The sequence below is a fragment of the Medicago truncatula genome, chromosome 8, assembly GCF_003473485.1.
Source record: "Medicago truncatula cultivar Jemalong A17 chromosome 8, MtrunA17r5.0-ANR, whole genome shotgun sequence".
NCBI classification, from domain to species: Eukaryota; Viridiplantae; Streptophyta; class Magnoliopsida; order Fabales; family Fabaceae; genus Medicago; species Medicago truncatula.
The window spans coordinates 13,442,156-13,469,486 of NC_053049.1; the positions used below are offsets into that span (position 1 = coordinate 13,442,156).

The 27,331-nt window shown below is 32.0% G+C and overlaps 3 protein-coding genes and 3 non-coding genes across 6 annotated transcripts; 2 read left to right on the forward strand and 4 right to left on the reverse strand.

Annotated features, from left to right (window-relative positions):
* Window positions 1-1,939: 1,939 nt before the first annotated feature.
* TRNAS-AGA (transfer RNA serine (anticodon AGA)) lies at window positions 1,940-2,021 on the reverse strand. Its single transcript has one exon. It is a non-coding gene; the product is annotated as a tRNA-Ser (tRNA).
* Window positions 2,022-5,201: 3,180 nt separating this feature from the next.
* LOC11416757 (2-methylene-furan-3-one reductase) lies at window positions 5,202-7,218 on the forward strand. The gene is made up of 3 exons (XM_003627610.3): window positions 5,202-5,441; window positions 5,927-6,413; window positions 6,501-7,218. Exons 1-3 carry the CDS (start codon window positions 5,262-5,264, stop codon window positions 6,860-6,862), a joined length of 1,029 nt encoding a protein of 342 aa, XP_003627658.1. The 5' UTR covers window positions 5,202-5,261; the 3' UTR covers window positions 6,863-7,218.
* Window positions 7,219-7,347: 129 nt separating this feature from the next.
* TRNAV-AAC (transfer RNA valine (anticodon AAC)) lies at window positions 7,348-7,421 on the reverse strand. Its single transcript has one exon. It is a non-coding gene; the product is annotated as a tRNA-Val (tRNA).
* Window positions 7,422-8,587: 1,166 nt separating this feature from the next.
* On the reverse strand, window positions 8,588-8,661 carry TRNAV-AAC (transfer RNA valine (anticodon AAC)). The gene has a single exon. It is a non-coding gene; the product is annotated as a tRNA-Val (tRNA).
* Window positions 8,662-18,249: 9,588 nt separating this feature from the next.
* On the forward strand, window positions 18,250-22,100 carry LOC11446213 (cytochrome P450 704C1). The gene is made up of 6 exons (XM_003627615.4): window positions 18,250-18,680; window positions 19,760-19,975; window positions 20,165-20,455; window positions 20,625-20,945; window positions 21,050-21,253; window positions 21,710-22,100. Exons 1-6 carry the CDS (start codon window positions 18,354-18,356, stop codon window positions 21,890-21,892), a joined length of 1,542 nt encoding a protein of 513 aa, XP_003627663.2. The 5' UTR covers window positions 18,250-18,353; the 3' UTR covers window positions 21,893-22,100.
* Window positions 22,069-23,235, reverse strand: LOC11444584 (F-box protein CPR1). The gene is made up of 2 exons (XM_024772876.2): window positions 23,119-23,235; window positions 22,069-22,918 (listed from the first exon to the last, which is right to left on the reverse strand). Exons 1-2 carry the CDS (start codon window positions 23,233-23,235, stop codon window positions 22,124-22,126), a joined length of 912 nt encoding a protein of 303 aa, XP_024628644.2. The 3' UTR covers window positions 22,069-22,123.
* Between the last annotated feature and the right edge of the window lie 4,096 nt (window positions 23,236-27,331).

Sequence of the window (27,331 nt, forward strand, 5' to 3'; positions counted from 1 at the left end):
TAGTATGCTGGAACACAAATCATGGGGCAGTGGCAATTAAAGCTTGACAATCATCATCACTTGAATAATGCTAAAAATACTTACTTTATGGAATACATGGTGGTACGACATTCAAAGTGTAAGCAATTAACATAATTCGTAGCTTTTCGTAGTTACCATCCATCATTACCCTTAAATTATTTGCAACAAAAACATAAATACAAGATTTTTTTTTTTAAGAGGCTAAAATAAAATATATTACCACATCAAAAAGTCCTTCCTAACATAAGGTATGGAAGAAAGAAACAAAAGAGTCCAAACAGAATTGAAAGACTCTGACAAATACTTTTTTAAAATATTCTGAGTTAGAGATTAATTTGATAATAACTTACAAAAGGATCAATTTGGTAGTTTATCCTAGGAAATGGAAGAAAAATGTGTAAAGATAGTTTAAAATGTATAATATAAAAAAAAAAAAAAATAGTTATTTTGGTTCTTGAATGCGTAAGGATCAATTACAATAGCCCTTTAATATAACAAAATTTTAAAATAGTCTTTGATTATGCACTATGTTAGTCAAAATTGTTTCTTACATTAAAATGTTGCATTAATATTGTTATATTAATCCCTTAATGTACTTACTTATTGTCATATTAGTCTATGCAAGTACTTACTTATGTCATATCAGGCCCTATATGAAAGAATTTAATGTCAACAATAAGGGACTATTTTAATATCAAGGACTATTTTGACCTATGAAGCATGAATATCCAAAAATGCAGACGTACCCGTATCAAATACGTATCGGATACCGATACTCGCGGATACGTACCCACAAAGTATCATAATTAATTATTTTAATTTTAAAAAATATTTTATCTAATACTTATATGATACTCCATAGATTCACAAAGATACTTACAAGATATTTCACATATATGCATCGTAGAAAATATGAAGTGTAAAAAGTGAGACAATGTTGTAGAAATTCAATAGATGTATATGATTCAATTTTAGATATGCATAACTAGAATTGTTTCTCGATGAATCAATTAATCAACGTTGAACAAATTTGTCTTGAATGCTTCTAGATATTCCAACAAATGAAAATATAATATGGTTTACAAGAAAACTTTACATACACATAATAATGAAGAGTAATCAATGTTTATTTTCTTCAAATATTTTACATACATATAAGTTTTAGTATAAATTTTTTGTTAACGTATCTTAGGCGTATTGTATAATTATTCTTATTTGTACCTTAAATTAATTTTATTTTATTAATTTTAAAATGTCGGAAATATCATATAATCATTGATTTAATTTGTTGTTAATTTATGAAAATTTTAAAAGTATTTTGTTCTATTAAGTATTAGAAAATTTCAAATGACATATAAAAGTTAGAAATTTGATATTTTTTTTAATACTTTAGAAAATGTGAATTTCTAAATTTACGAAGTTTTTTTTTTTGACAAGGTTTACGAAGTTTTTATGTGATTTGCAACTTTGTGATTGAAGCTTAAGTCGCTATATTAATCTCCTGGTAAGGGAACTCAAAAAATCTTCAACGATTTTTGTTTAAATATTGAACAATATTTTGCGTATAAAATAAAAAAAATATTTAATAGAAACATTATATTAATTGATATGCTGAAAATACTTATGAGTTTTTAAAATTTTATCATATCAATTTTCTCATGTTAATAATTTTTTTTACGCATCTCATAAAATTTTATCGTTTTCGTGAGCTTAACTCAGTTGGTATGGACAATGCATAAAATATGCAACCCCAGCCACCACCAAAAAAAAATCTAAAAAAAAATAAAATTTCATAATGTTACAAAATCTCTCCAAAGGTGCCCGCACCCATCCTTTTTTTTTTTTTTTTTTTTTAATATCGAAGAAGAATTTACAAAAGAATAAGTAGAAGAATATTTCATCAAAATAAAAAAAAAAACGTGGACGGCAGGATTCGAACCTGCGCGGGCAAAGCCCACATGATTTCTAGTCATGCCCGATAACCACTCCGGCACGTCCACATTTGTTGTAAGATTTTATTTTACTAGTATTGTATTATGTTTTGTTAATCTTAATTTTTGGAAAAAATAAAAACTGCTGCTTTCAACTTCGTATCCAGCCATCTCCCACTTTTCCTCAATTAACGTTTGGTTTGCTTTTCAGTTTCACTTTTAGTTGTCATATCTTCACTTATGATTACATTAAAAAACTAATCAAACTAGCCCTGGGTTATTTTCATTAACTCGTTTTAAGCATGTATAAATGTAAACATTTTCACTATGGTCTTAAAATGTAAACAAAACAAGGCAAGAGTGCAAGGATGTTTTTGTTAAGGTTAGACCAAATGGTTTGCACTGGAATATTGACTGGTAGTTGGATGTTGATAACATTAATCATAGGACATCAATCTCTTTCAATCTAATGGATGATTTCTATGAGAATCAAATGAACTCCAACCACATTGTTATTTTCACTTATCATATATATTTGCACCCTTGAATAACTTTGTTTAAAATAACAATTGATAGGTTTTTCACTTCTAGTCTATGAGTTATCATCAAATAGTTGAGTTTGCAAGCTAGATTCACCTATCTCTTTAATTAGTTCTAACACAAATATCTTTTTGAGTTTAAACGTTTATAATTATGGAAAATACTAAACTGTTTTCATTTTATTTCCCTTATTTTAAGAATTTAAAAATGTGAACAAAACAAGTCGAAAGTATTTCGTATTTCACCTTTTTATATTTATTATTTTGGATTGCATGATAGAAAATGTTAAGGTAGTTAGACTAAGTACTTTGCACTGCAGTTGCATTGACTGGTAGTTGGGTATGGATAATATTAGCAAGTTAAACTGTTGGGAAAAAGAAAAATTAAGGATCACATATATATAATCGTTGTCTGATATGAGAACCAGATAATAATACTCCCTCTATGCTATTTATAAGAGACATTTTAGGTCAACTTTGATGTATGTATCTACTTCAAAATTTAGACCAATTGCATTAACTTTTGATGATCAAAATATCTCCTATAAATATGACCGAAGGGAATACTACGTGAAGATTTTACAACACGTAGACTTCTTTCAAACATTTCACGGCTCCCAGTATACCTACACTATCAAAAGAAAATATCCGAACTCTATCTCGCAACACTCTAAGACACGAGTATAAGAGAAAAGAATAAAGTCGGATACAAACTTTTTTTTTTATGTAAACTAGGTATCTTCCGCGCAGAACTGCGGAGACTGATCTCTTGAGCCTTGTGGGACCTAAATGGACGGTAAACTCCCATAAACTTTTAACTTTGCCGAAGGCTGGATTTAAACCCAAGACCTTGGATAAGCTAGAAGAGACATGTGACATCTCAGCTAAGCGCTCTTGGGTAAGTCGGATACAAAATTAAAGTGTTTTCGACTAGCACAACTTGTACCGAATAACTAAAGTCAATGTATATAGTCTCGACCTCCTTCTTTCTTTACCATACTGTACAATGTGGGACTTGTTCCAACTTCCAAGAGATATCACCACACAAGAATTTTAAGGTTGTTAGACTAAGTTCTTTGCAATGCATTTGCATTGACTGGTAGTTGGCTATGGATAATATTTCCACAGGTTGCAGTTACACCACATCTCTTTCAGTCTTTCTAAATGCCACTCTCTAAACCACATCTTTCAAACTAATGGATTATGCTTTGAGGAGTTTGCAACCACAATGTTTTTTCTGATGGCTTGTTTTTCAGTGTGGATAACAAGAATTAATGGATATCAGTTCAAACATATCTACCTTATCCCACTTGGATGATCGACAAAGACTTAACAACAAGATGTGAGAGCAACCCATGCATCAGCATTGAATATATGGCTCATAGTTTACTGATAAGTGGACATGTTGCTCGAGTGGACGCGTAGTATTTGAACACAAATTGTTCTCCGTAACCATATAAGCTTGAATAATAGAAAGATATTGTAGCTGCTCTTCAGTCGAAGACCTAAGCATAATTGGCTGAACTTTGTGATCAAATATCATGTGTTCTCTATTTGCGATTTTTGTATATGTGTGCTTTTGAACCAAGGTTGTTGTTCTAACAATTAGTAACCAACATTATGTTGGTATGAGTAGTATTGGACTTAGATATCTAGCGTAAGGTCTTAAGTTCAAGCTTTGTGAATGGAAAAAATGTGATTGGGAAGAAAAACTCCACGAAAGACAGCCAGTCAAATTCCCCAACAGAGACTAGTCATCAACAAAGTTGGCGAATAGTTTACACCAATAACAATAACATAGTTAACAAAACAAAAATCCATGCATTAGTTTTCTAATCCACAAGAAATAGTATATTTGTTTCTTGTCTCTTATACCACATAACACTGTTATGGCATTGGACGAACTCTCTTGAACGTTACAATCAGTAAATATAGAATGAAAAATTCTAGTAAGCACAAAGACTAATATACAAGATGAGAAAAGGAAGGATTAGAAGATTGAAAACATTTTTATAGGCCTCTGTAGTGATTTAATATTTGCTTTCTTGAAAGATGGAAATGACAGTGCTTTCATGATATACACAAGAAGGCTTATGAACATTTTCTTTATCTACACATTACCTCTTTCAAGAAATGTTATGAACTGATATTTTATTTTTCTAAACATTTTCTCTGTTTTTGTTTTGTTGATGATATTAGATCCCATTACACTAATGATAATATGCCTTTTTTTTTTTTTTTTTTTTTCATCTTAGAGGTAGTCAGAATTATATTTATATACCAACACAAAAGACATTTGAAAGAATTTATTTGGAGCTTACTCGAGTTTATTTTATGACATAAACAATTGTGTAAATAGATTTTGAACATGCATATGGAAACACAAATAACCTTTTAATTTAAGTACTTACGACATAAACATTGACAAAATAAGCACTTATTGAATAAGTATTTCATTAAGCTCTTCACTCAAAATATCTATACAATATACATTCATTTTTTGTATTTTCATCTTAAATTTTGGTGGGGTAGCATCTATTGTAGAAGCAAGAGGATAGAGCATAAGAGGAAAGTATAGCAGTTATAGGTAGAGAGCGACTAGCACATGATAATGTTTTTGGATTTGAATCTCTTATCCTCAAACATACATGATAGTGTTAGGATATTATAATTCCTTCCTCACTTTTCAACTTACTATATATATCTTGGTTTACAAGTCTAATTGCATAAACTAAAACCATTTGAGAGAAAAAAGTTCTAAGTTTTCAATATGAAAATGCAGAAAGCTTGGTTCTATGAGGAGTATGGTCCTAAGGAAGTCCTTAAGCTAGGGGACTTTCCTATTCCATCCCCTCTGGAAAACCAACTACTTGTCCAAGTTTATGCTGCTGCTTTGAATCCTATCGATTCAAAGAGGCGTATGCGTCCTATTTTTCCATCTGATTTTCCTGTGAGTGTCTGAAACTCTGAATTTACTCATGGAAATTATTATTCACAGCTCGAATTATATTAAATTACACAAATTTAGTTATCCGTTTTATAAGTTTCGAAAGATATAATGGATAAACATTTTTTTAAAGGACCATGGAACTAGTGTATAATGGTTACTGTCAATCATGTGACAGTTAATGGACATGTGAAGTTATGGACACAAATTATATCTTTGATGCACATTTACATATTAATGTATATATCTTGCCAGAGTAAGTAATCAATAAATATTTGTATACTACAAGAATGAGCTAGGAGTTCTTCATTCCAAGATTCCTAGCAAGTTGCTTGTTGCATAAGTAACCTTTTTCAGAAAAGTATTCTCTTGTGTTTCTCTAATAAATTTCTATGCAGCACTGTCACAGGCACGCAATCAGAAGTGTCGGTGCCACAATGGTAACTTTCGTATGCATGTTTTAATCATACTTTGATTTTTATATGCAGGCGGTTCCTGGATGCGATATGGCTGGTGTGGTTATCGGAAAAGGAGTTAATGTCAAAAAATTTGACATAGGTGATGAAGTCTATGGAAACATACAAGATTTCAACAGTATGGAAAAACCAAAGCAGCTTGGAACATTGGCACAATTCATTGTTGTGGAAGAGAACTTAGTTGCAAGAAAACCTAAACGTCTTTCATTTGAGGAAGCTGCAAGTTTGCCTTTGGCAGTACAGACAGCAATAGAAGGATTCAAAACAGGAGATTTTAAGAAGGGTGAGACAATGTTTGTGGTTGGTGGAGCAGGTGGTGTTGGCACTTTGGTCCTTCAATTGGCCAAACTTATGTTTGGAGCTTCCTATGTTGTGTCTTCATGTAGCACTCCTAAATTGAAATTTGTGAAGCAGTTTGGTGCTGATAAAGTTGTTGACTATACTAAGACTAAGTATGAAGACATTGAGGAGAAATTTGATTTCATTTATGATACAGTTGGTAAAGTTTTTCTCCTCGAATCCATTATAAATTACTTTTTATAATACATGAGAAAAGTGGCGATGATCTTATATGAAATATTTTCAGGTGATTGCAAGAAATCATTTGTGGTAGCAAAGAAAGATGGAGCAATAGTTGACATAACATGGCCAGCATCACATGAAAGAGCAGTTTATTCAAGTTTGACAGTTTGTGGTGAAATATTGGAAAAGCTGAGACCATATTTGGAAAGAGGAGAGTTAAAAGCTGTGATTGATCCAAAAGGTGAATATGATTTTGAGAATGTGATTGATGCATTTGGTTACATTGAAACTGGAAGAGCTTGGGGAAAAGTTGTTGTCACATGCTTCCCTATGGCACCAAAAGATCGTCACTCTACCATTTTATCTGAGATTGATACCAATATACCACAAGTCAATGGTTTTGCAAAAGATCTTTGCCTCAAGTAGTTAATATATTAATGACTAGATGGTGACAATTTAATGTTGGTCATGAGGCATATATGTTGGTTGAAATTTATAAGTAATGTGATTTACGTTAATGTGTGCAAATAATGTAATTTGTGTTATATGAAGCACGGACGCTCCTTGGATTAGGCGTGTCCCGTGTCGGACAGGCGTCGGTGTCTGACACCTACACCGACACGACACTTATGATTACACTAAATTATATTGTTTTCTCAAATTATTATCCGTGTCGGTGTCCGTGCTTCCCTTATTGAAGCTAGTTACACAAATGTATGTAATTTGAATATTTGTCTGTATTATATAATAAAATATATATAATATTTTCTATTTGTGTGTAATTTATGTTATTATATGGTATGAGAGCAACCTTTTCTACTTATGTTCCTAATGACTCATAAATTCTGTTTTTTGGATTGAACATATAGTATTTATCTTTATAGAAAAAATGTGACATAAAAAAAACTCAATGGCTTCGCCCAGGCTCGAACTGGGGACCTTCAGTGTGTTAGACTGACGTAATAACCAACTACACCACGAAACCATTTGGAAATTAAATCCCCCAAAGCTGCACCATTGTTTTTTGGTTTATGTGGCCACCTGAAATGTTTTATGTGGCCTAAGTCTTTTTGCTTTGCTGTTTGAGGATTGTGTCTTGATCTCATGTTAAGTTCATAGGAGCTAACTCCTCTAGTTTGAATAATTTGTTGGGAAAATGTGAAATTACTTGCAAGTAGTGTTATTGAAAAGACACATCAAGGGGTTTTCTTATATTGTTCTAATTTAAAGACTAATGTTATTGGTGAGTATTGTTTGTAGTATGAAATTACATCTATGTAACCTGAGTATGCAATGTATTTAATGTCTATTTTGTGTAAATGTTCCTAAAATATAGTGTGTGAAAGTGTTTAACTCTAACTTCTTATCACCAATGACAAATTTATAGTATCAATAAAAATACATTTGAAAAATTAATATAATTGCATATAGTAATTTGAAATGAGATTTATACTCAGGAACAAAATTGTTTTCAAAAGGAAGTTTATATATATAGGGATATAGGTAGTATTAGTTTATGAATCTCTTATTTGCATGTCAATGTTATATTACTAACTTTGAGGGTAAATTTTTCATCACAAAGCTAATAGAGCTTTCTTGCTCATTTTCTGATGTAATTTCAGTTTCTGGTTGCAATGACTCATACCTCAACAACACAAACAGTATATTAGAACCTGAACCCGGTAGATGCCGAAGAACAGACGGTAAGAAGTGGCGATGCAAGAGCGCGGTTCTTCCTGGTCAGAAGTATTGTGCAACACTTATGCATAGAGGTGCTAAAAGGCGTTTTACAAACCTCAAATTTCCTCCTCCTTCCACCACTGTCATTACTACAACTACTGATATTAGTTCAGCTGTTACCATTCCGTTGCCCTACCCTTCGACCCCAACCGATGTTCAGAAAGCGAATTGTTGGTCTCCGAGCACAAAGCTTTCAACGTCGATTCCAGAAAGTGAACCCTTTGTTGATTGTAATGAGAAAAGTTACATTTTTGTTGATTGTTGGTCTATCAATGTATGTTGATGAAGAGTATATTAATCAAATTTTCTAAGATAGATTTTAGGTTTTTTATTTTATCATGTGAAAACCAACCAATGTGCACAGATTTAGGCCTATCAAAATAGAAATGATAAAAAAATAGGAAGAGCAGATGGCTTCGCCCAGGTTTGAACTGGGGACCTTCAGTGTGTTAGACTGACGTGATAACCAACTACACCACGAAACCATTTGTATTATGTTTCTCATTCCATTATAATGTGCTGTTCAATATTTGGCCTAAATAGAGTTCATTGTTTACTGCATCATATTTAATTCTATTTATATTTATGAATTATACAGGGACATCCATAGAATATAATATTACAGACAATTAGAAGTTTTATCATTATTTGACAGTTTGATGAACAACATAGTTCAGGAAGGTAAGATTGAGCCGGATATCTAATCATGTAAGATTATATGTGAATAAGAAAGACACATGTAATTATCATGGCCGTATGTGAGACAGGGCGAGGACGGCGATCGCCCTAGGCCTAAAAATATAAAAAAACGGCACTGGTAATTAAGTCTAGTTATCAAGGCCGTCCCTGTAAAATTGAAGGTCTTGCTCTCTTAGTAAAAAAAGGCTCCTAAAAAAATTTAAAAAAATTAAAAGAGAAACAAAACTATTATGTTTTTATTTTATTTTAATTTTTTTAAAGAATAATTATAATGTTTGTTGTTAGAACTTTGCGTTTATATACGACAAAGACCATTAGACTTAAAAAAGAAAAACATTATAATTGAACTGAATTAGAAGGAGAAGAGATAGTATTGAGGATATAGACCTCAATTCCATTAAAATTAGGACCAAAAAGACCCTATTATGCTGGAAGAAAAAAAAATATAAAAATTTGCCATAAGTGGGAGTTGAACTAGAGCCAAAATGCTACAGACTCCAGTGTTTTGCCACTAGCGCACACCATTATTACAAAGTTACTGGCATATATTAATTATTTGACAGCATTATATATTTAAAAATAATATATGTTTTTGGCCCCAAAATTGTGGAGGCCCAGCTCTATAGAGCTGTTTGCACCTCTCCAGGGACGGCCCTGCTAGTTATAATAGTTAACTAAAATCAAACTATTCTTTTTTTTGTAGAACTAAAATCAAAGATTTCTGATTTGTAAAATACACAATATATCTCCACATCGTGATTAAAGTGTATAACCAAGAAGCAATCTCCACAATTGGTATTTTCATATATACTAGTTTAAAAAATAAAGGAAACAATTCAATTAAATTGAATTTTATAGTACTCCACTTGGAGTATTTTCATTCCAAGGAAGATGATGAAAAGACCGTGTGGAGTTGTTCATGGCTATACAACATGTGTTTTTATGTGGATCCTGTTCAGTACTGTCCCTTCTCTAACAATCACAACAACAATAACCCAGTTGCACCTACTGCTGCTGAGAAAGATGGTGATGGTGCCGACCCCCTTCTTAAAGGTATATTATATTAATTATAATATATGATATATAATGAATAAAACTTTTTAATTTACTGGTGTATTTGCATAATTGCTCCTGAACAGTATGAATTTCTAAAAAGTTTATTGGGTAGGTGTAAGAATTATTTGGATGTAGTATCAGGGCCGGTTCAATATATTTTTAGTCCTAAAACGAAATTTAAATGGAGATCTTTTAAGTGCATTTAGAGAAAATAAGTTAAAATTAAGATTTTTTTTTTCTTCAAAAGTTCCCTTAATTGAAAGTAAGTCTATATGATGTGTGTCATACACTAATTAAATACAGGTATTTTGTCAGCTGAAGATCAAATTTTGGTTTGTCCCATTGTGAGAGTATATCGTCTTTCGCTGTAATCAACTCCGTTAGTAAGTGGTCTTTTTAATATATATATATATATATATATATATATATATATATATATATATATATATATATATATGTGTGTGTGTGTGTGTGAGTGTGCGCGCGGGTGCGAGCGTGCGTGTGTGTTGAAAATAATATTTAATATAGACATTATTTATCAATTGTTAGAGATAATATTGAAATGATATAAATATAAATTAATTTTTTACTTTTACAAACTTTGATTACACACTATTTGTCTTAAGGGTTAAATATGTTTTTGATCCCTGTAAATATACAATCTTTTCGTTCTAGTCCCTCTAAAATTTTCAATCTTTACTTTTAGTCCCTCATTTAAAAACAAAATTTTGCATAAAAATGTATAATATTATAAGGATCTCTCCCAAAAAAATAATAGAATTTTTTACCAAAACATGAATTAAATATGAACTTTTATATTTTTGGCGGTAAAAAATTCATATTTAATTCATGTTTTGTTAAAAAATTCTAATTTTATTTTGGAGTGATTTTTATAATATTCCATAAATTTCTGCACAATTTCATTAAAAAATACAAAAGTTTCCTTAAAAATAGAGATCAAAAGTAGTGATTGAAAATTTTATAGGGACTAAAAGTTGAAGGAAAATTTTAGAGGGACTAAAACGAAAAGTTGATATATTTATAGGGATCAAAAACATGTTTAACCCTTGTCTTAATATATTTAGAACAACCGACATCAAATTAAATTGATAGGAATCTGAAGATAAAAAGAATTTAAGGTTCAAATAACGAATAAAATTACTAGCATTGAAATCAAACTATTAATTTTTTTTGTAGAACTAAAATCAAAGATTATGGAAGTTCTTCACATCCTTCTGATTCTCTCTCTTTTGGTACAGATTATGTTCATGGCTTTCCAAATGTATCAGTTTTACTGGGGTGAGGGAAAAGAGAGATGAATGTTGTTGAAAGAGAGAAGGTTGGAGAGAGTTAGAAGAGAAGAAGAAAGAATGGAGCAGAGAAGGAGGGAAGAAAGGATCAGGAAGAGAAGGATGAAGAGAAAGATGGAACAAGAAGAAGAGGAGGAAAGGGCTAGGAGGCAGATGGAGCGGATGGAAGAAGGGATAGATGGAGTGGATGAAAGAAGGGATAGGGATAGATGGAGCAGATGGACCGTAATCAATGAAATATCAAGTTGAAGGTCAATTTGAATCCTTCTCAGTTCTTCAATAAAATACTCCCTCCGATCCTATTTATAAGAAACATTTTACTTTTTTAATTCATTGCATAATTATATTTTGCATATTGCTAACTGTTTCTGAGAATGAATATGTAGAGTTTGCTTGATGAAATGGCAAACAATGCTCACTGTGTTTAGTTATTTCTTTTGATGCTAGATTAGGTTGCAGCTGAATTGATAACTTGCATTCACATAACTAGTATGAATTTCTAAAGAATTTTATTGAGTAGGTGTAAGAATTATTTGGATGCAATATCAAGGCCTGCCCAATATATTTTTAGACTAAAACGAAATTTAAATAGATGTTTTTTAAGTGCGTTTAGAGAAAATAAGACAAAATTAAGAATTTTTTTTATAACTTTTTTCAATCGAAAGTAATTCTATATGATATGTATGAGATACTAATTAAATATGAGTATTTTGTCACCTAAAAATTAAATTTTGGTTTGTCACATCGTAAGAGTATATCCTCTTTCGCCATAATCAACTCCGCCAGTGTGTGGCCTTTTTAATATATATATATATATATATATATATATATATATATATATATATATATATATATATATATATATATTGTATGTGTGTGCGCGCGTGCGTGTTGAAAATAATAATATAGATATTATTTACCAATTGTTTGAGATCTTAAAAGAACAAAATAATATTGAAATGATACAAATATAAATTAATTTGTTACTTTTACAAACTTTAATTACACACTATTTATCTTAATATATTTAGAACAACCAAAATCGAATTAGATTGTTAAGAATCTGAAAGCAAAAAGAATTCAAGGTTCAAATAATCATTAAAATAGCTAGCATTGAAATCAAACTTGCAACATGAACGATGATTCCTAATTTACATATCACTTGAGCTTCGAGTGAACATGTTTTCAAAATTTCATATATAAGTATTTTCTAAGACAAAAATATAAGACCTAATACATGGAGTAAAAAACTTGAGGGTTTAAAGCCATTGCTTTAGTGGCAGCCCCTTAGGCCAGCCCTGTGCAGTATAGCTGTGTAAAACTTTTAAAATTGTCAATCAAATAAAATATTATGATTGAAGTCAATATTTTATTCATGTTTATGTTTATACTAGAGTATTCCAAATATATTGTGAGATTCTAATAAAATTTAAAATGCAATCTTTCTATCACTTCTCGATTAAGCACAAATATCATGCACGATGTATACCTACTTCATGTACAATGTTGTTATTTACAAAGAGGGTGTGGCAAATTGTTTCTATAAATTTTAGTTTAACTATATATATATATATATATTAATAATCTATATAAATTTTAGTTTAACTATATATATATATATTAATAATCTATACTGTATATAAACAAAATGGTATTGTTAATCAGTGTCCCGGGACACTAGTTAAGGAAATAAAAGTAGAAAGAAAAGTTAAGTTTTGCATTAAAAACAACACTTTTTTAATTTTCAAAAAGTAGAATACACAATTTGCAATACAATATTTACTTTTATAATTTCTTAATCAGTACCCTCGGGAGCACTGGTTAACATTTCCCTAAAGAGTTTTTTTTTCCTCTTTTGTGCTAACTATTTCTTTTTTTAAAATTACCCTCAACTTTCAATACAAATAGCTATATAACAAATAAATATAAGAGTAAATTCAAATATTAAGTGCTTGTTTGGTTCAACTTCTTTTTAGTCCAGAAGCACTTCTACAGCCTCAGAATTGAAAAAAGCAATTTCTTACATGTTTGGTTCATATGTAGGAAAGCTACAATTCCTAACTTTTGAGTTAACGAGAATCAATTCTACATTAAATTTTATATTTTGATTATTACAACTCGTTATTTTCCTTTATTGTCCTTTATCAATTCTCTTTCTTTTTGGTTTGTATTTAATTTGATGAATCAAATTTAATCAAAAAATTTAACGAATCAAATTAGCACAAAAAAATATTTATGGTCAAGAGTTACCAAGTTTTGAATTTTTCTTTACGGTTTTTCCGTTCACATTTACTGTATTTTTTCTTTTATGTTAAATTTTGTCATTTTTGGCAACCAGCTCTATTATTATTTAACTTAAAATATATTTTATCAAAAAATATAAAATACATAGAACTCATATTTTGTCGAAAAAAATTGGTTTAATGATCGTATTTATTATTTTTTAAATTAATATATAGAAAAAATTATTTATTTAAATTAAATAATATATCTACATTAGTACTGGTCTACACATACATTCAACTATGTCCATTTATTTGTATTTAACTATGTCCATTTTAGTAATTATACATTCAAAAGTAATTTTGATCAAAACTATTAAAACAACATTCATTCTGTTTAATCAATTTTATAATTATCTCAAAATCAATTCTGTCATAATCAATTCTAGCCAAAGCTGAACAAATCATACATTAAAAAAAGAACCATGAAGATGAAGATTTATGATTTTTGTGGTGGTTTAGAGGATTTGGGTTTTTCATGAATGAGGTATCAAGTTTGTGGGAGAAAAGAGTGAAAGAGGCATTGTGTTGAGGTGAAGGAAGGAGGGAGCGAAGGAGAGGGAGAGGGAGAGGGGGAGAGGGGGAGAGATTTATTGATGGTGGTGGTACAATGATATATGAGTTTGATTAAAGAATTTTAATGATAGATTTATGTTTTTGTTTTTCTGGGTATTTTTTGTGATTCTTTTTATATGATGAGTGATGAAGATTATACGAAGAAGAGGGTTTTCTTTTGAGTATTTTCTGGATTTTTTTATTTATTAAAGTTGATGAAGATGAAGAAGTAAAAGGAAAAAGATGAATAAAGGAAACAAAAATTATGTGTTTGTGATTCGCACTATATAATTCAATGGTCTTGCATGATCTAAGGGTTAATTTTATTTTAAAATGATCAAATAGTTAAAATTAAATAAATTAATAAAGGAATAAAGAAAATGGCAAAATCGGAATATCTTCCTGAGGCCATGCGCCCCAGAAGACAGTAAATCTCCGTCTAATGCGCCTCGGCGCTTTACTGTTGAAAAAACTGGCTTTTTTTGCTCATTTTTAAAGCTGACTCGATGAAAAAGGCCCAAAATTTTGATGCAAACCCATGAAAATAAGCCTATACATACGAGTGCATCTTTGCTCCATTTATGAGAGCTCCATTTACACCTGTTCACTGCATAGATGTATGACACGTGGAAAAAATAAAATTAAAGGTTCAGATTAAATGATTAAAAACAGGTATTTGTTCACTGGAAGAAAAAAAAAAAACCTATGTGCTTCAGCTTCTTTCTCTCTCTGAAACAATACCTCCTCCTCCTTTTTCCTCAGAAACAACGTCACCGCATTTTCTGAAGATTAACAAACTTCCTTTAATCTTGTGCATGTTTAAACCATACAGTGACCTAGTAAATTTGTTTAATCAAAACAAGCATATGTTGGGATATTCTTAAAACGGTGATATCAATCGAAATTCAAATGCTGCAAATTTATCATCCAAAGAATAATTCCCTCACCTTTTCTTTCTACTTTTGTTGTTATTGGAAGATTTTGTAGATCAATTCTTGTTTCAGTTTTCAATTTCAATATCTCCGTTGATATCAATCTGGATCGTTTTGTTTTTATTTTTTCCCTGTTGTCTCGAAGTAGTTAATTTCATCAGATGGAGACGATCGGACGGCGCCGGCGAGAAGGAGGGGCAGCGGCCATGTTGTTTCAGAGAAGAAGAAGGAACGTGGGGCTGTTTGAGAGAGCGTGTGTATGATTTTTTCCAGTGAACAAATGCCTATTTTTAATCTTTTAATCTGAGCCTTTGATTTTGTTTTTGCCACATGTCATAAATCTATGCAGTGAACAGGTGTAAATGGAGCTCTCATAAATGGAGCAAAGATGCACTCATGAAAAAGGCCATTCTAACCGGTGCCTTAAAAAGGGCCCTTATTACTAGATTTCTAGTTTATGAAACAGTGTCAACATATTTGATTGAAATTTTGTTACCTTTCTAACGGTTCATGAAAGAAATAGAGAAATAGTGACATTAAAAAAACAGAAAAGAAAAAAGAATTAAGAATGAAGAAAAGAAAAAAAGAAGGATAAAGTAAATAGTACCTTTGATAGTTAATTTCGGGTTTTCAAAAAATGATTTTGGGTACTGAAATCAGCCATGGCCAATGGAAGATTTCGCGGTGGGAACCGTCGAAATGTGAGAGGCTAGTGGTTTTAGGTCAAACCATATCAAAATTACCGAACAAAATGCACCATTTTTTTAGGGTAAAATTATATAAAGCACGTGTACTGAAAGACACAACACAGACACTAACACGTCAATACCGTTAATAATTTGACAAAATCACATAATTTAGTGTAATGATATGAATCGGTGTGAGACACATCCAAATAATGTTTGTGTTTTTGTTTCTTTTAGGGAAAAGAGTGTTTGTGTTTCATAAGCGGAAATGTACCGAGTTTTATCCTATGCTAAATTAATTAATCTATATTTTAAGGGTCTTGTTAACAAGTGTCCTAAGGGCATTGTTTAAGGAACCCATAAAAGAAAAATATATCTTGAAAATATAAGTCAAACATTTGTTAAAGTCATATTCGTACAATTTCCAATGCAAAAGTTGCTACTTTTATATGCTTAAACAATGCCCTTAGGGCACTTGTTAACATTTTCCATATTTTAATTATAGTTACTAATATGAACCAAATCTTCGTGGGTTTGACGAAACCTTGGGGGCAGTAAGTTAAGTTGTGAACAATAATGAATCATGAATCCACTTTACCAATATAACCCTCTGTTAGTCCAAGAGACTCAATTGAGAAACAATTGTCCGCAGAACTTAAAGCAGCCATGGTCCCCCCTCAAGTCCCTCCCCGAAGTAAATACATGGTGTCAACCAATTGCAGCTAGGGATGACAAAACCGGTCGATGCACCCCGTGCATATCTGCCCCGCTTAAGCACATCTAATATAGGACGAGACGAATTAAGTCAATTTAGATGGTCGAGTCCAAAATTCCACACAACCCTCACTTAGTAGCAAACTGACGAATTGGCAGGCCGATCTGTAAAAAAAATAAAATCTTGTTTTAAAGGATTCTTATTTGTTGTTCTTTAAAAAAAATAAAAAATTGGCAACAAATAAAATTGTGCTAAAAACAAGTTTACGTGATAAATCAAACACCATCAACATAATTAAGAAAGACAACATCATAGCATCAATGCTGCCATTATAAATTCAATAACATTAAACAAATCTCAAACTAAAACCATTATGCGAATCATTATAAAAAATTATGTTGATGTTATTTAAAAAAATTGTGCTAAAACAAGCTTACGTGGTAAATCAAACACCATCAACATAATTAAGAAAGGCAACATCAACACTGGCATCATAAATTCAATGACATTAAACAAGTCTCAAACTAAAACCATTAAGCCAATATAAAACAAATCCCAAAATAAAACCAAGAACCAAAGGGGATGGAGAGGAGGCAAGAACGAACCCTAGGAAGCAAAACGGCAACGGTGCACTCTTTACTGTCTCAGTGATAAAATTTCTTTCTCAGTGTCTCCCCTCTTACGATAGATATATCATTGTTAAATAAATCCTAAATTTATTTAAGTAATAGTTGTATTTTTATTGAATTGGATTATGATGAGTTATTGAGCCTATTCACTTTAACTTTGTCCAACCCATAGAATAAAAAAATAAAAATAACTAGTTGGTGGGCCAGCCCGGCCCAGCCCGGCCCGTTCCTGCCCACCCATTTTTTCAACTAGTTAAGCGGGAGGAATCAACTAGAGAGAACGAGTTTGAAACTTCAACTCAACCCACCAAAAATAGTGGGCTAAACGGACTGGTTCGACGGATTGAGCCCGTTTTTCCACCCCTAACTGCAGCTGAGACAAGACCTCCATGAGACCAACTATTGAACTCCAACGGTAAGTAAGTGTATATGAAGCCATATCCAGAATGGGTCGACAGATTGATGCCTATGTCCAACGGTTATAAAACTATTGACTTTGCTACCTTCTCGGAGGAAGATGAAAAATCGACTATGGAGCATAATTGTAGATTCATCGCAATGCAGTGAGGGGAAGCAGAACGAGTTTCAATAGTTACAGTTGTTCTCTTTATCGTTGACAGGAATAGCCTTCTCGCGGTACTCGTTCCTCCCATCAAATTCAATCCAAACATGGGCAGTTATGGAAATGTCTTTCCATTACAAATTTATTGGCCTCTATCAGAATTTACATGAATCTTAAACAAGTGGATGAATTAGTTGCAAACTTCATTAAGAGGTTCAGATAAACTGATGGGAAATGCTCGGTTCAATTTCCAGACGTTGAATATGCATCAATAGACCTATAACTACAAGAGAAATTGGTTGGACAAGTTTGTTATGACTTGAACAGTCGATGCTTCCCTATGCGATGCAACGATAGTCGAGGAAGAGGTCCACACCTAGTATTCCTTCCACATTGTATCAAAGGATTACATTCAATGGCTGGAGTTGACAATGGATTGCATTACTGGTCCAGTCAATTAAAAATTATTAATTTTTATTTTTGTAGAGAGGTCCAGTTTATTAAAATTTAAAATGCATTCTTCTAGAACAAGTACTGTTACACTTTTAGATAGTCACCTACTACAAATAACACGTCCGTTTATAAATTATAATAAGGGTGCAATTATTATATATATATAGTTGAATGAGTGTCAACTTTAGGATCAATACAAAAAAAACTTTAGAATCAATACATTGCAAACAAGCAACCCTTTGACTCTGGAGCAACACTAACTTCTTCTTTAAAGCAAAAAACCATCGCCACCTCCACCATGCTATTCCAATCCATCATGGATTTTCTATCAAATCCTCTTCTTTTTGCAGCTTTGTCTGCATCTTTAACTCTTTTGTTGGTTCAACTTCTGCTCAGAAAATTGAACAACAAAAGCAATAGTATGAAGAAGAAGAAGTATCATCCTGTTGCTGGCACTGTATTCAATCAGATGATGAACTTCAACAGACTTCATCATTATATGACTGATCTTGCAAGGAAATACAAGACATACAGGTTACTTAACCCTTTCAGAAGTGAAGTTTATACTTCAGAACCAAGTAATGTTGAGTATATACTCAAAACCAATTTTGAGAACTATGGAAAGGTATATATATACTCTTTAAGTATATACCCTTTAAAGGTATGTATATACTTAAAGTGATAGTGTATTGGTGAAAATTCTCATTGAATCTTATTTTTGCCGATGATGAATGAATAGTATAGTTGTATAGATCGGTATTTCTGATTCTATGCTGAAAACTTTTGTTGAATTTTACTATCCTACTGTCCAAAAATCATACCTGGATCATATACAGCTGCAGTATGGCGTCGTAGCTGTAGGAACCGTATAATTTAGAGAAAGGAACTTTCTATTTCTAACAGTCCATATAGTTCCCCTCAAAAAAAATAAAAAAACTGTCCCTATAGTTGTTGCACTAATGATCAAATTTCCCAAAAATCAGTGTTACTGACATCAAGAAGTTGGTATCGTTGAATTTAAAAGATCTGCAATTCATGTTTGGAGTTTTTTTATTTGGAAATTGAAAATTCAGGTCCAAGATGTGATTGATACATTTGAATTTAAAACTATTGTTATGCTGATGAATTTGGTTTTCCTGATGGCATTGTACCTTGGTTACTCCTTCCTTTTGAAGGTAGAATAGATCACTTCCTTGATTACATAATTAACTTGCAGAGAATACTAAAAAATAGCTTAAACAAAGCTTTAAAGAAATAATAATAATAACTTAATAAGTAATGCACAAAAGTCTGGCAGAGGCACAAAATGTTTAGGTACATAGATGCTTGCATTGCTACCATGAACGACGTATCTGTGTCGGATAAATATCGTATGTGTGCATCATAATCTTAGAATGTGTGGTTGGGCTTAAACTTAACACGTACCCCACAAAACCGGCTAGGGTACAATGACATAAAGTAAGAGTTACAATAGAGTATAAAGACTAGAAAAGACTAAACCACCCTTGACCCAATTACAACCAAAGGCCCATTACATGTTGTCTAACATTCCTCACCTCACACGCTGGTTTTGTGAGGTTGAGTTAGGCACAGCCGCAATTTCTAAGACATAGGTGAAGGGTAGGGGCGGTTGATATAGGCATTTGTTTGATTCTTAGAAGGATTAAGTGTGGCTTAATGGCTTAAACATTCCTATGTGTGCAGGGGTTGTACAACTACCAAAATTTGAAGGATTTACTAGGAGATGGAATTTTCACCGTTGATGGCGAGAAATGGCGCGAGCAAAGGAAGATATCAAGTCATGAATTCTCCACCAGGATGTTAAGGGACTTTAGTACTTCAATATTCAGAAAAAATGCAGCAAAAGTTGCAAATATAGTGTCTGAAGCAGCAAATTCTAATACTAAATTAGAAATTCAAGTGAGTAAATACATTCTTTGAAAGATACTATCATATTGAATAATGATAGAATGTTAAATGAAGAGGTACAACAAAGTTTCTATACTAATTTGTGAACTAACTAATGTAATTAATATGTTACATCTAATAATTATTGCCTTATTTTATCTGGTATGTCAGAATGTTAACTTGATCAAATAATTTATGTAGGATATTTTCATGAAATCAACACTGGATTCAATTTTCAATGTTGTATTTGGAACTGAAATTGACAGCATGTGTGGAACAAGTGAAGAAGGGAAGAATTTTGCCAATTCTTTTGATAATGCAAGCGCGTTAACTCTTTATCGTTATGTTGATGTCTTTTGGAAGATAAAGAAGTTTCTCAACATTGGATCAGAGGCAGCATTAAGAAACAATACTGAAATCTTAAATGAATTTGTCATTAAGCTAATCAACACTAGAATTCAACAAATGAAGAATTCAAAGGGTGATTCTGTTGTAAGCCTACTGTATTCAACTAAGCAGGCTGATTTCTTATACATTTTTTTCTAACTACATTCAATTATACCTTATTCTCAAACTATTATCCGTGTCAACGTGTCTGTCTTAACGGTTCATAAGTGTTTATCATGATAATGTGTTTTTCACTTTAACATGTACTATGTAGAGAAAAGGTGGAGATATTCTCTCAAGGTTTCTGCAAGTGAAGGAGTATGATACAAAATACTTAAGAGATATAATTCTAAACTTTGTTATTGCTGGGAAAGACACGACAGGCGGTACGCTTTCTTGGTTCATGTATATGCTATGCAAGTATCCTGCAGTACAAGAAAAAGCTGCACAAGAAGTGAGAGAAGCAACAAATACAAAAACAGTTAGTAGCTGCACTGAGTTTGTTTCAAGTGTAACTGATGAAGCAATTGAAAAGATGAATTATGTTCATGCAGTTCTCACTGAAACTCTCAGACTTTATCCTGCACTTCCTTTTGTAAGGATAATTTTAATTTTGTTCTCACAGTCGTGCTTGTATAAATGGTCTGAATTAAAACACATAGAATATCAATGTTATCATCAAGATTCTTTTTTATGCAGGATGCAAAAATTTGCTTTGCTGATGACACATTACCAGATGGATATAGTGTAAAAAAAGGAGACATGGTGTCATACCAACCTTATGCAATGGGGAGGATGAAATTCATATGGGGTGATGATGCAGAGGAATTTAGACCTGAAAGATGGCTTGATGAAAATGGAATTTTTCAGCCAGAATGCCCTTTCAAGTTTACGGCTTTTCAGGTTAGTAGAATTTTTCTATATGGACATCTAGCTTTTGTTTATTCTCTATAATATATTTAGGTAAATGATCATTATAGGCGGGTGTTTGTTGATTTTCCAACAATGATATACGTCACAAAGTAGAAGTTCACGACCCCCATTTGTCCTTAGGGATGAAATGTTGACTTCATTGGTGTCAGTTCAGCAAAAACAAAAGAAAACGGTCAAGTGTGCCTCAAAATTAAACTCATATTCATGTTTTCTTGTTTTTGTCGAACCAACGCTGATAGATCACCAGCTCATCCGTAAGATGAGGATAGTGATTTTTTAGTACTAGTTCACCTTTGAATATATATCAAGGTGGTCCACCCTAGAACCTCCATTACCATGTTATTCAAACATGTTAAATATTCCAAGACTTTGTATGCAGTTTCTTTTGTAAGAGCGTGCTTAAATTGAATATTGATTGAAATGCAGGCAGGTCCTCGGATATGCCTAGGAAAGGAGTTTGCTTATAGACAGATGAAGATATTCTCAGCAGTTTTATTAGGTTGTTTTCGTTTCAAATTGAATGATGAGAAGAAAAATGTGACTTATAAGACAATGATAACTCTTCATATTGATGGAGGTCTTGAAATCAAAGCATTATACAGGAATTAGAATATGATTCCTTGCAACAAATCAAACTCTAATTAGCAAGAAGCTAAGTTATGCTTATTTTACATGTGATGATGGATGACTGTATTAAAAAATGATGAACTAGATATTATTTGAAAGCATAAATAAGTAGGAAATATCTTTGTAAGTTAAATATCTTTCCAACATTAAAAGGAGGGTCTTTACTAAATTAAATAACAATGTTCATGAATCTCAAGCTGAAAAACTTAGAGATTAGACTATTCCTCCGAAAGAAAGAAGGTTTTCCTTATAAATTGCAATGTGCAAACAAGATGACTCTTCTTTGGCTTCAATTTTCTCAATCCTTTGGGTATTTAAATCAAACCAGCCTAGCACAAAATCATTTTCGTTAAAGAATATACGATTCTTGTTCGCTACTGAGATACCAGAGATAAGAGGACAAGTTAAGGGTCCAACAACAAAGAATTTAGTCCACGATTCTTTGACACCGAGTTCACCCAAAACCCAAATGTGAAAATCAGGCGTCTGGTTGTAATTAGTGATGTAAGAAAGAGATCCATCTAATTCCACCAATCCCATTTTCATCTGTTTATATTTTATATCTGAGTTAGAGGGTAATGGTGTTGCAACGAATGTCTCTTTGGTAAAGTCAAACAACACCATAACAGGTCCTTCAATCGACAACCAATGGCAAAATCCATTCATGTTCACGAGAGAACGTGGGCAAGAAGCAGGCATATCAACCCCATCGAGTTTCCTCCAAGAATTACTTTTGAGGCTATAAATCTCCGAGAAAGGGTCATACAAGTTGAATATGAGCTTTTTTTCCTCCCAAAAACTGTCATTCAAATCCAGCTCGTGCACATCTCTCTCCCAAAAAGGATCATCCTTGTCCGGAAAATAAACCCAATCACCACTTCGAAATTCTAAGGGATAATAAACCTTCCAAATCACCTTAAAATCATCACTAACAGAGTCATAACCAAATCCATAAGGAGTATAGTTGAAGTGAATGTTTTCGTGTGGTTGATAGCTAGGAGGAACGACCTTAAATTCAGCGGTAGCAGGGTTTCACAATACAATTGTAATCATAGTGGCAAAGCCTCTGTAGAGACAAAGGGTGCCGTTAACAGAAGCAGAACCTAAAATGAGAATACTAAGAGGAAAAGAAGGAAAGATATTGCCACTGTCATCCTGTTGAAAAGGAGGTGGCCAGTCTAAACTGACCCTTTACTCAAACTTTTCACCGGAAAGAATGCAAGGTAATTCGTGACTGGGAAACCCCGTGACTCTTCCTTTACGAGGAGACATGTTTCATCATCGTCCTCAAGATGTTTAGGTATGAAGAAATTGGTGCGAAACATGTTCATGAAAGTGTGGTTTTCAAGAAGAAGAGACCATGATTTTTTAGCACAAGTGAAACGTGCGAGGGATTTGATAGGCAATATGATAGACTATGGTTTTCAATTTTTATTTTCTCTTTTCATTCATTTTTTCAATATGTTAGGCATATCTACATGTTCAAAGAATGTCTGAGATTTGATTTTAGATGAACTCGATTATAGGTTTCATTCGGGCCTGTGTTCCTTCGCATGCCTGCATTATACCTATTCTTTGTGGTGGTCTTCATATAGCATAGTTTAACTTTTGACCTTTATGATTTAGTTGTATTTTTGCATTTGTAACCATACAGTATTGTTCAATTCCTCACTTGGATTGATTAATTCCTATTCTCTTCATATGTCAAAGATACAGAAAATATAATAAGGACGCGACATTTTGAGAATCAACCAATTGGATGAAAGTTTTAATTTTCTGTTATTTTTGTATTCTGAGGTAAAAATTTGAAATCATGTTTATTATAATGATTCTTTTTTGCTTCTGTGTACTTTGTTATGTTGAGCAGTTCACAAATATTTATATTGTAGATTTTGTAGATACACTCTTCTGTTTAAAAAGTATAAAATATGAAACCAACAGATCTTGTATTTGTGATTGATGACAACAAATGTTGTAATTGATGGGTGCTATGTTCATAATTGAATTACGTGCTTGTAGATTATTTGAAATGGACACAAACGACGAATGAATCCAATCTTCCATTCAGTGTTTTAAAAACTGGCTTAGTAATCAACCTGGTAATGGTACTGAATCATTGGCCGAACCACAAAGTTCAATGGTGGAGTCAGAAAAAGAAGCTCAAGTGGACCACCAAACTAAACTATAATAATATATAAATACAAAATTGATGTTGTTTAATAAGCATTGAACACAAAGTTGATCATCAACAAACTAAACTAAGTAGCTTAAAAATTTAGGCTTAATTGCACTTTTCACCCCTATCTTTTGCCAATTGTGCGATTTTGCACCTCATGTTTTTAAACGAGCGATTTTGCACCCCATCTTTTTCCCCCTTTCTGATTTGGAGGCCCCCCATGTGTTTTAGTGATGATGTGTCTGATTTTGATGACGTGTCTTCATTTAATGTTTGCCACGTGTCTAAATGTAATTTTTAAAAAACAAAAAATTGATTTTGGAAATTAAAAGAAAATGCAGATCTTGTTAAAATAAAATTAAAATTAAATAAAATACAAACAAAAACCAATTAAAAAAATAAAATTAAAACAAAACCAATTAAAAAAACCTAATTATTTATTTTAATTTTTTTCCATTTGGATTTTATTCATAGATTTTTTTTAAACAAAAAATATCGATTACTGGTTCCGTTCATGGTAGAGCTGTCAATTTTTTTCCCTTTTTTTTTTGGTCACCAAATTTTTTTCCCGTTTCTTTTAATTTCCAAAATCAATTTTTGTTTTTTAAAAATTACATTTACACACGTGGCAAATATTAAATGAAGACACGTCATCAAAATCAGACACATCATCACTAAATTCATGGGGGGCCTCCAAATCAGAAAGGGGGAAAAAGATGGGGTGCAAAATCGCTCGTTTAAAAACATGGGGTGCAAAATCGCACAATTGGCAAAAGATAGGGGTGAAAAGTGCAATTAAACCAAAAATTTAAAATAATGCCCTACACGTTTACTTGAAAGTTACTGTAATATGTACCATGAGGAAAAGAAGGGTGAAACATAATGTCATTTTTATTAATGCCAAGGGTATTTTATTATTTTCCCCTATAAAAAATTATATATTTTTGTGGGGTGGGTGTAGCCAACTTGGATCTTAACGTGGCTCTGCCACCGACTAAATCGCATAAGTAAACCGCATGACTCAGTCAATCTATAAAAAAATTATGTGTTAAATTTAATTGAACCCGATAATTCGGTAATTTTAAAATATTACCGAGTCATTTTAAAAACCTTTTTAAGAAATTTGGATGATTTAATACTAACTTGTTTACCATGAACACAGTTTTCGTATAAATCTTGATGATTAAACACCAACTCGTTTAGCTAAATATTTCAACAAAAAAAAAAAAAACTCGTTTAGCTAAGTTAACAACAAAGGAGCAACCAGTTGTTAGATAATTTCCTGAAGTTTTCTCTAGTGTAGATGAATTGCCTCTGAAGAGGAAAGTTGAGTTAGCAACAGACTCAATTCCTGGAACATAACCAATTTTGTTGGCGTCGTACTACTTGTCTCTAAAGAAGTTATTAGAGTTGAAGACGAAGTTAGAAATGTTGTAGAATGAGTTCAGATTTTCAGACCGTTGGATATATATATATATATATATATATACTAGAACGCCAACCCGTACCGACATACATGTCATATTGAAAGTAAATACTAAGAAAAATCTAAAAACTTTCATAAAAGGGTTGTTAACGAGTGCCCCGAGGCACTCTTTAAGCATTCTAAATTTATCAATTATTCTTTTAAAAAATCTATTATTACAATTTTCAATGCACTCAATACACACTTTTTGTAAACAAACTTACTATAAAAAGATTAAAGAGTGCTCAGGGGGCACTCGTTAACATTTCCCTTCATAAAATGGCGATGAAATAAGTCATATAATAAGTCTTTACTACATTAATCATACCATGGGAAGGATTTTAATTCCAATGAGTCATACAAACAACACAATTTGAAGAGTCACACAAAGAAACTATATATATATCGGTCAGGCAGTGATATGAGAGCAACTGAGCAAGACTTCTATTGCACAATCAACCATGGTTGAATCAAATGTCAGATATGTAATTAATAACTCATCAAAGTAGTAATTAAGAATGTTGCTATTCAAAATAAACTAACCACAGAAGATTATAGTAAACCACAAAACATTTCTGAAAAAACATTGTAATTTTAACAAATTGCAGTAATTTTAACAAATAATACCAAATATTTACAAAACATTAAAGCCAATGCATCAAACTACAAAAACATCATGCTCAGAACTTCATTGTTTCTTGCTTTTACTGCCTCTCTTTTCGGTACCTTTCTTTGGTTTATGAGGCAAAACCTTGAGACGAAAGCTTTTTAGTGAAGATCCAAAACAATACTTTCCGACATGAGTAACAACAGTTTCTGCATCACAACGTGTCTGGAAAACAACTTTGACGTCGTTAGTCTTCGCTAAAAGTTCAGTCTATGTTTCAATTAAGGGCCCAAATTTGCATAAAAGCTTGTTGAGAATAGATATTGAAGGAACAAAATCTTTTGTTTCTAAATTTAAGAGTCAGAGTAGTGGGAGAAGACTCCAAAGAATTATGCATTAAACCCAAATTTGGAGTAATTTCAGAAGCTGGAGAAAGATCCATCGACTCTTTAGAGACATAAAGAGTCAAGGTGGGAAAATGGAATTGAGTGGGAGGCCAACATTAAACGCTTTAATGTTGATTTAAGAGGCACATTTGCTTTTAAATGAGAAGTTCAAATGTGATTATGGATGATGATAGGGGTTTAGGAGCATTTAATGCGTGGCAAAGGAAATGAAAAGGTCATATGTGAGCATTTAATGCATGGCAAAGGGAGGGAAAAATTAGGGTAAAACTAGGGTTAGGGTTAGCTAGAGGGATTAAGCTTTAATAATAAGAGATATACCCTCCGGTAATATAAGCAAAAGTTTGATTTTTAGATTCATTCATTAAATGATGTATGTAGTAACATACATCATTTAATGAATGAATCTAAAAATCAAACTTTTGCTTATATTAGTGACCGGAGGGTTAAGAGATACATATGAATAAGGTAGTAGAAATAGCAACATGATGGAAACACTCTAAGATTTAGTATAATTGTCAAAATTGGCATAAATGAGTTGAAAACGAATGTAGTGGTGGTTATAAAGGGTGAGAGTTAATGTGAAAAATCATGCAATAAATTTTTTCAATTTGTAGGTTATGAATAAAAAAACAATAAGTGTGAAAGAAGTTACACAAATTTCTTAACTATTTTTGTTACAAAGGTAGAAGTTATTGCAGCTCTGAATTCCATGAAACCTTACACGGCTCCAGGCCCTGATGGTTTTAAATGCAGTTTCTTCAAACAA

Bases quoted from the DNA above. Each gene is read 5' to 3' on its own strand.
- LOC11444584 (XM_024772876.2), bottom strand. From the start codon at position 23,235: ATGTTTCGCACCAATTTCTTCATACCTAAACATCTTGAGGACGATGAT. The intron at 22,919-23,118 runs GTGAAAAGTTTG...GCTGAATTTAAG, and splicing joins ATTACCTTGCATTCTTTCCG to GTCGTTCCTCCTAGCTATCA.
- LOC11416757 (XM_003627610.3), top strand. From the start codon at position 5,262: ATGAAAATGCAGAAAGCTTGGTTCTATGAGGAGTATGGTCCTAAGGAA. The intron at 5,442-5,926 runs GTGAGTGTCTGA...TTTTATATGCAG, and splicing joins TTTTTCCATCTGATTTTCCT to GCGGTTCCTGGATGCGATAT. The intron at 6,414-6,500 runs GTAAAGTTTTTC...AAATATTTTCAG, and splicing joins TTTCATTTATGATACAGTTG to GTGATTGCAAGAAATCATTT.
- LOC11446213 (XM_003627615.4), top strand. From the start codon at position 18,354: ATGCTATTCCAATCCATCATGGATTTTCTATCAAATCCTCTTCTTTTT. The intron at 19,976-20,164 runs GTGAGTAAATAC...TAATTTATGTAG, and splicing joins ATACTAAATTAGAAATTCAA to GATATTTTCATGAAATCAAC. The intron at 20,456-20,624 runs GTAAGCCTACTG...TGTACTATGTAG, and splicing joins ATTCAAAGGGTGATTCTGTT to AGAAAAGGTGGAGATATTCT.